A 9,538-nucleotide genomic window follows, 5' to 3' on the forward strand; every position below is an offset into this window, starting at 1 on the left:
AATCATGGTATGGTGGTTAGCGTTTTGTTATATCAGTTGCCGATCAAAGAAACAGGGGATTAATGAGGTTCGTACAAAGGATCGAGCGAAACAGGAGTCCATCAAACATCCGAAGGATTTGGTCAGCAAATTTGTTGTCAAGAAGTAATTCCCGGTAGTGATGCATGGCGGCATGGCACGACAGGGAGGTTCATTACATTGCGGTTGCGCGAGTGTATTATTACGATGATCTTAAACCGATAAGGATTACAAGAGTGTCGCATCAACCGATAGAGGCATTGCATCAACCAATAGACACCGGATAGTTCAAAGGCCAGCGAGAGATTTACCATAATTAAGGTAACTGTTTTAGAGTTAAAGGTGTGACTATTGTGGTGCGAGGGTAAAAAGAGGTAAGGTGACGACTTAGCACAAGAAATATCCCTTAAACGATAAAATAAGAAATCCATTCAAACCAAACCATATAAGTCACTACATTGAACATTTGTAAAAGTTTTTAATCACCACGATTGTTTTTACGAAAACAACTGAAAGAAAAGAAAGAAAAATAACTAGATAAACGATTGAAAGGCGAGTCAGTCATCCACGTCACCATCCCCGAGGTCACTACCATCATCATCGTCTCCGTCACTATCCGAGACCTCCTCTGGCTCTTCTTCCTCCTCTTCCGGATCTTCTTCCTCCTCTTCGGGTTCTTCATCAGACCCTTCCGCCTCTGGTTCGGGAGGTGCCGGGACTGGGGCTGGCTCGGGTTCAGGTACGAAGCGAGCTTCCTCCAAGTGATGGACCCTCCAATCTATCATACCTATCAGATGGGCCTGCGAGTTAAGCCTTTCATGATCCAATCGAGCGTCTCTCAGTATCAGACCCTGCACCTCACGCCCTCTTAGGGCTTCTGCCTTCAAGTCATCCGTCCTCCTAATAAGTTCCTGTATCTGCTTCTCTTGAGCTTCCAATCGCCCTCCTTGGGTATCAACCTTTCTTTGTAATTTCTGATTCTGCTCCATTAAGACTTGGTTTTGTTCTATTAGAATCTGGTTATAATCTCGGAGAGCCTTACTCACAGCCGCCTCGGCCTGAGCGCTGAGGGAATTAACTGGTAGGGCATGCGTAGGTCGGGAGGACGACTCCCCGCCCTGTGCGAGTCTCTTCCTATAAGCAGCACGCGTCTCCATCTGACGCGGGGGTGAGTGAGTATCAGCGGGTGCCTTCCCTGGCGCCCGGGATTGGTCGGAAGATGCGGACGATGTAGACATACCTGTCGAGTTGATGACGTAACGCAAGTTAAACGAAAGAATGCACACTCACAACGTTCCAAAAGAGGGTATTAACGCAGAAAGGAAAATATGACAGAAAGAGTAAGCACTCAAGGTTTCAATCAATGGTTGCTACGTCCGTTTCCTCATCCACTCATGTTTCTATACATGGAACTGAACTAATTTAAGGGTCGAAAACGAGGGAAAGTGTTCAGGTTTATCACGTTAAGAACAATTACTTATCATATTCATACACAAACAGGGAAGAACCCCTCTCACACTCGTTAAGCCTCATTGGGATTTGCATGCACCACGCGTTATTATTATGTGTGCACCCATGATAATAAGGCGGTTTGCATGCTCCTCTCGATGCTTCTTAACTTATGTTTGAAGTTTCTCCCACTCCAATCAATGCAATATAAGTACTACCAACAAGATTAAAATTTACTAGATACAAGGGTTATGTTGCACTAACAATGTGTCATGATACCTACCATGTCGTTTCGTGCATGCTATATATGTAGTTACGTTTACTAGGCATATAAAGCATAAGCTAAGGAGGAATGAACCTTGCAGTCTGAAGCTGAGTGTCATGGTCATCGTTTGGATCAATTCGGTTATAGTCTGGTTTTATGAAAACATTTTTAAAACCGAGTTCTCTATAACCAGTGGCTCTGATACCAAACTGTCACACCCCCAAATTACCACCTAGGGCGTGTCCCTAATGGAGGTGTAACGATCCAACAAAGAGCCACCAATCATATCAAACACAAGTTATGAATAAATACCAAATCAATAGAAATGTATTGTTTGAAAGTTAAACCAAAACCAAAGTACTGAGCGGAAGCATAAAGTATCAATGGGTGATGTATCAAAAGCAAATTAAGATAACGGTTTATTATGACCACAACCACTCCAGCAGCATCAGACAGCAAGCTCCCAAGTTCCTTCAGTAATCACCTACAAGCATGTAAACAAGTGTGTCAGACTACGCTGGTGAGTTCAAGGTTTATGTTTGTTTACCAAGTTGCGTTACCAGTCATGTGAGTAAAATAGTTTACAAAACAATATGTTGTTTGTTGTTAAGATGTTTGATGTTCGATGTTTTGATGTTGCTCAGGTTAGATACCCTAGGGAGTGTGCCCATGTGTATCCGGGGAGTGGATACCCCTTAACGACCGTTTGCTATGTTGCCTTCGTTAGATACCCTAGGGAGAGTGCCCATATGTATCCGAGGAGTGTGCCTCTAACAACCATAGCCATACCCAGATAATTAGTTCACGCCCGTCCTTACGGCCCGGTGTGAGGTTTCCCACCTAATAGCGCTATCAACTAATCACCCCCATTGCCCTCCAGGCAATAACCAAAACCGATTAAGTTGTTTACCCAATGTTTCCCTCCCGAATGTTTACCAGTTGTCCCAAACCACCGGGACGCATGCTTGAGAAAAGTGCAGTGAACTCACCTTTGGTTTGCTCGGTTTGATAATGTACTTCTAACGTTAAATAAATGCTAGGTCCGTTACTCGCGACCTAAGGTATAATATCATAGTAATGAGTACACGAGTAGGGTTTTACAACACCTTAATGTCCAAACAATCCGATGTCTAATGTAATACTTTTTGACAAACAGTAGCACACAACACACAGTTATTTATTCTCACTTGATGCTCGAGACAATAGGCTCACAACCAACTTGTATTACATCAAATAATTCATCAAATCATTAACTGTCTAACGTACATATTTGTAATAGTCTAATACTTTAGCTATATGCTCACTTAATTCAACACATAAACATCTTAAATTAACTTAAAGCAACTATCATCCTCCAATCAGTTGTTTCAATTTCCATATATAGCGAAGTAATACATGCGGCCCAAACCACATCCGTGTACCACTACCCTTTTATGCGACCCAACCCACTATCACATCAATGTTTTATATTCTTCCTTATTAGCCGACAACATTGCATATAATTCATCCTAAATTATCAAATCACCACCTCAAAGTTTTATTTAAACAAGACTACACATGGCTCCCCCCTTATAGGACCTTTGCTCGGCCCACTAAACAAGCAACACATGCCCCATATCCTTTATCAATTACTTTTGTTTAATCTTGATGCAAACTGATACACATCACGTGCAAGTTAACTTATCATTTATGAATTGCACACAAGTGGGACTTGATTGGACCGCCAACACAAGTGGTGGACATGGAGCTTGGTTTAGAAATTAATTTGTGAAGGGCGGCCGACATACCAGGGGCTTTCAGAATGCATGCAAGTCAACTCACAAACAACCACACCAATTTCTATGTTTAATTCAAGTCAACAAATATATATATATATTCTGTGAATTCCATGAATCGTGTCAGCATGCGTAACCCATGCAATTAATCAGAATCATGCAATTAATCAGAATCATGCAATTAATCAGAATCATACGATCAATTTCAGTTCATGCTAATCATCTATCGTTATTCCACATTCATCATGAACTTTAATATACTAAACGATTGGCATGAAAAGACACAACATATAATACAAAGATCATACTGACCGGAATAGTAAGTGCACAAGTATCTACTGCCGTCGAACGATCAAGAAGGAGAAAGACTTTTGCGATGAAACTCTAGGTGTTGGCGTGTGTAGATTTGAGAGATAGAGTTTGCTTTTTATGATGAAACCATCCTAATGAGATTCATATACGGATTGAACAGGATGATACGGTTTGTTTGTTACAACCGACCTGGGCCTAAGCCCACCTTACTAAACACATTAATCTAATTAGTCTAATTCTAACTAAATGAACAGGATGACCGAGTAATATTTTATGGGCCGATTCCCTACTTGGCCGGCCGATAATGGGCTCAAGCCCAATGTTTACAAACCCATTCACTTGGTTGCCATTATTTAATTCACTTGGTTGCCATATGATGGGCCGATTTCAGCCCAATATGCTCCTATTGGACCACGAGGGTTTTGGGTGCGGCCCAATTAAAATAGTTGCTATAACACGAACACGAGGGCATGGGAACATATAAAAGAGAAATACGAGGAATAAGATAACGTGCCATATAGATACTGACCTTGAAAGTTAGAGTTGTCACAAAACAAGTGTGTAGACACTCGTGTAACGAAAGGATTTAACAAAGGAATATTTTTGTAAATTTTGACCTAGAAGTTGTAAACTTGTATTTTCTTTAAAAATAAAGTTTTCAAGGAACCGACTTTATTTATAAAGGTAGAAAGATCTACTAAAAATATTGGGAAAGTTACTACATATTTTACACGAACTACAAGTTCATGTGTTTGCAATCTATGTATATTTTTGACTAGTTGATGTTGAAATATTGTTTGTTGATGTTGAGAAAATTGTTGATTGGACTTTTAAAAGAAAATGATACGCTAGAAAGCGTGGCCACCTCCAGTTACAGAGGAAACTCTGGCGAAATTTTTCCAGGAATATAACACTTGGAAATATTTTTACGACAAGTGTTATGAGTATATATTTTTAACTTGTTTTCCCAAATAAATTTCGCCACGATTTTTATTACAAAACTTCCAAGTGTCGGAGGTGGGATTTTCACAAATTAAACTTGCTAAATATATATTTAGAATATATATTTTTCATAACAACACTTGTGAAATTTTATGATTATTTTGTGAACCACATGAATATTATTTTTAGGGTAAAAATAATACTACTAGAATACACTGAATATTAACAGCTCCAAAGAAATACTAACGCCTTCACAATAAATATTTAAGTTACACCGGTATTATTATTACCACCCGAACTTTACAATGTAACTTACGTATTTTTGGAAAAGTACTCTTAAATGCGTATTTTGACATTATTTTGGAAAATGTTATGTAATAAAATATAATATTTTTGGGAAAAATATTTATATTTTGGAAGTAGAGTATTTTAGACAAATGAAATAAAATATATTTTATTAAGTGAGACTTAATAATATATTTCGAAGTTATACGAACGCACATGTATTAAAAACCCCCATCCTTGGGAAGGAATATATTTACCAAATAATTACGAAGTGTAATTACGAGATAGTTGCCTAACTATTTCCCAAAGACATTAAACCTTAAGCTGAGGCACGGCCGTCCGTCTAATAGAAGTTAGTACGTGTAGGTTGTCGCACAGCAGGTGACTGGGAGATACTTTGTAGAGACGCACTTCGGTGAGTTCATGTCCCCCTTTTCTCTTAACTGTTTTCAGTTTTTAAACTGCGGGGGTGAAATACATGTTACTATGATTACGAATACTTTTACATGGTATGGTTAGCGTAAGGAGGGTTACTACTTAGATCATGTGAGTGAGTAGGCGGGAACTGAAGGCCATTAATCCTTAGTGTAGGACCGAGGGACAATAGCGGTAGATCTATCTGGGTGTAGCAAGCCCAGCCCTAGGTCCAACAGAACGGACCTTGGGGTGACTTTGAGCTCGACGCAAAAATCTGCTAGGTTTGAGTCTTCCTACTGCACTTCACACATATCAATGGCCTTGCAAACCATTGGTGATATCTTTATTTCCTTATTTGCTACATACCAGGATTTTTATACTACAAAGGTTTTACATACTCACTACACATGAACTCGCTCAACATTTTTGTTGATTTTTCCAACTTACATGTATTTCAGGGAACTAAGGATCTGGCACGGTATGCTACGTTTTCACGCTGCGTTAGAGTTATGGGATCATCCACGTTTAGGGATTGCGACTTTTACCTGGACGAGTCGCAAGTCTAAAACGGTGTTTATTTTATGTTTGTGGTTGCGTCTTAAGAACATTGTTTTTAGTTGGTAATGTTGTAAACTCGATGCATGTGTCAGCATTTCAAACAATGTTGTGGTATTCTGTTTTTAAGACTTTAATTAATGGATGATTCTGCATGGTTTTACTTTCATATAGCTTTGTTGTGATTAAGCTATGGTATTAAGAAGTCACACCAAATTAAACCACGTTTCCGCAAAGCCAGGGTGTGACACAAAACATGCGGGTAAGCGGGTTACTCGTCAAACAATGACTCCTAGGTGTAAGAAGGTTCACCACCATCTTCTTTGTTGCCATAGTTTTGTTGTCCATATGAGGCTTCATACCCGTGTTCATAACCCGGATACCCATAATCGTATTCACCGTCAGGCACAACATATTGAAAAACGTCAATGGGTAAAAGGTGACGCTAAATCTAACTCTTAATTCAAATAACTAAATAAATGCTTACCTCGTCAGGTCTGACAATAACTCATAATTCACTTTTCCCTCATAAGAATCAGGGATCACAGACCCCTCCTAAAACAACAGTGTTGTATGTATTTCATAAACAAAACAAGCCAACTAAGTTAAGAAATAGTATATCCGACTGCGTTCCGGAACAAACTTGCTCGTATTGTATGATGATTCACCAAAAAACATAGTTGAGGTCGAACCAAGACATCGCTAATTGTTTGTCGAAAGAATGAAAGGATGATACAAGCTTCCTTTCTTCGCCGTTTATATAGGCAGAATGCATTTTGAAGGCAATCATTTTCCATATCTCTATACGACTCGTATAGCTCTATATAAGTCGTGTAGGGCTGACGTATTCATCACACCCATCAACTTTCGGTCGTTGCTGAAAGACGTCGTACTTAATACGAGTCGTAAAGCTCTAGACGACTCGTATGTGGTTAACATGTGACAAATGTGGTAGGCTTTCTTTGACTTTAGAAATTGGAATTACTCTATACGAATTTTATAGAGCTATACGACTCGTATTCAAGGTGTGAAAATAAGAATTTTAGACGTACAAATAATATGATCCTATTTCATTACTTATACTAGCAGGATGCACGCGCGATGCGGCGGAAACAACACATCACATTGCGATACTTGTTTTTTTTGTAGTTTTCTTGTTCATGTGATTTTTATTGTAGCATCATTGTGATAGATATACATAAAAATGAAGTAATCGGGTAATCCATTTCATTGTATTGTGCATGGTTCGATCGGTTCGATTATTATCCTTAACTGAGTTAGAAACCAAAGTCATAAGTAAGTTAGTTAGTCTATTTTACTAGCCAATTCGTTTTCGGTTAATCACTTCGGTTAGATCGACGGTTTTTGTTTTGGTTCATTTAATTTCAGTTAATAGTAAAAACCAATCACGGGCTAAAACTTTTGTTTAGAAATATATGAAATTGAGGTATAAATATATGAAATGAAAGTATAAATATATGAAATGTAGATATAAAATACGGAATATATGAAATGCATGTATAAAAGCAAGAAATATATGAAAATATGAATGGTTTGGTTCAGCTAATTTTTGTTAAACGAGAGTACAAAAAATTGATAAACGGTTTTTGCCTAATTCAGTTTTCAGTCAATTCAATTTTTGGTTGATTTCGGTTTCGTCTGTTTTTTATTTGGTTTAAGTTAACGATTTAGTTGTTGCTCACCGACAACCTGTTTTGATAAATAACCGATAGGTGTGTGCGCCATGCGGCGAGAAACGCAGACAATGCCACAATGTGCATTCTTCGATTGGTTAGATTATTATCCTCTACCGAAATCGAGGTCATTGATTAGTCTATTTTATTAACCAATCCGTTTTCAGTTAATCGGATTGGTTTATTCAATTAGATTGACGGTTTTTGTTTTGATTCATTTGATTTCAGTTAATAGCCAAAACCAAACTTGGGATAAAACTTTTGTTTAGAAATACATGGAATAGATGTATAGGTTCATGAAACGGAGGTATAGATATGAAATACATGAACTAAAGGTATAAAAGCTAGAAATATATGAAATATGAATAGTTTGGTTCAGTTAATTTTGGTTAAATGAGGGTTCTAACAAATCGATAATCGTTTTTGGTTAATTGGGTTTCGATTAATCAGTTTTTGGTTTATTCGTTCCAGTTAACGAATCAATTATTACTCACCCTTAAACACTATTAATCACGTAACATATCAATAATTTTAATTAAAAACTATACCAATACTATACTCAAAGTAAAGAGAATAATATTACTTGTTTATATCGTGTTATTTTTAAAAATAATATATTAACGTACTAAAAAGTTATGACTGTTTAAAAATGTGGGATGAGTTAGTTTTTTTATAAGAGGGTAAAGTGTGATTACTAACTAATTATATATTATTTTGTTAAAATGAGAGATAAAAGTGTAATATAGATGAGGGGATTAAATTGACGGTATTTAATCACTTGACATTCTATAGTTTTTAAACATTTTAGGATAATGACTAAGTACGTTGGGCTTTAATCACTTGTACACTAAGACATCATCTACTTGTACCTTTTAATCCACACGTCAATATTGACCAAGACAACTATTGAAACGTCGACAAAAATGAGTAGGTCGTCACGATACTTTTGGATTTTTTTTAAAACCTTATAGCTTATAAGATACCACAAGAATACGTAAAAAAATTATAAGCTTGTTGTTAAGGGGGAACATGTAACTAATTAACAATAATTATGTTAAAACTCAAGAATTTAAGTGTAATAAGATGGGGACTAAAATATAATTATTGTTTAAATGACTAATTTATCCTTATTTTAAAAGTGTATTTATAAATTAAAAGGGAAAAAGTTCTTATTTATTTGGTATCTTAAAATATTCTTCCTTCTTTATGTATTATAACACAATATTGATAGTCTTGTGGTCTAATCTATGATAACTAATGTTGATGTAGATGGTATTATTGTAAAGGGGTATTATTGTAAAGGGGAATAATTCACATGCTTATGTCACTTCTTGGATCTACTTTTACACTCAACGATCTTGACCCATTCAATTATTTTCGAAATTTATCTTGGTGAACAAGACACTATTTTTTCTAAAAGTAAGCACGCCATTGGGTTAACATATTGGTTGTTACTCTCTCACTTGAAGCCCTTGCCGTCTTCTCTCTTAGGAACCGAAATCCACAGGAGACTCAATATACACTAACGAACTGCAATTTGGAGTGTCGTTTCCACACAATGTTGAATGTCTGCAAGATATAATCGGAACTTTGCTCGACGTACCTAGGTTATAACGTTGGAGGAAGATTGTTTATTCGGTAGCTATGGCAACGACTTGGAGAATATGGCATGCACGCAATATTAAAGCCTTCTAGGGACAATTTAGTCCGGTTTCAAGAACGACGGATTTGATAAAAGATGTCTATGTTTGGTTGAGTCACAGGCCAAATATCCCTACCCCTGCATGAGATAAATGGATAGATTTGGATGTCGTTAAACTTTTGTA

At 37.1% G+C, this 9,538-nt stretch overlaps 1 protein-coding gene across 1 annotated transcript in view; it reads right to left on the reverse strand.

Annotated features, from left to right (window-relative positions):
• The window catches only part of LOC118491535 (NAC domain-containing protein 82-like), a 43,831-nt gene extending 42,824 nt beyond the window's left edge, over positions 1-1,007 (reverse strand). The window contains exon 1 of the mRNA XM_035989387.1: positions 806-1,007. Within this exon, the coding sequence (XP_035845280.1) occupies positions 806-1,007 (202 nt within the window). The remainder of the gene's footprint in view (positions 1-805) is intronic.
• Positions 1,008-9,538: the final 8,531 nt, after the last annotated feature.

This window comes from Helianthus annuus, chromosome 4 (genome assembly GCF_002127325.2).
Source record: "Helianthus annuus cultivar XRQ/B chromosome 4, HanXRQr2.0-SUNRISE, whole genome shotgun sequence".
Lineage (NCBI taxonomy): Eukaryota > Viridiplantae > Streptophyta > Magnoliopsida > Asterales > Asteraceae > Helianthus > Helianthus annuus.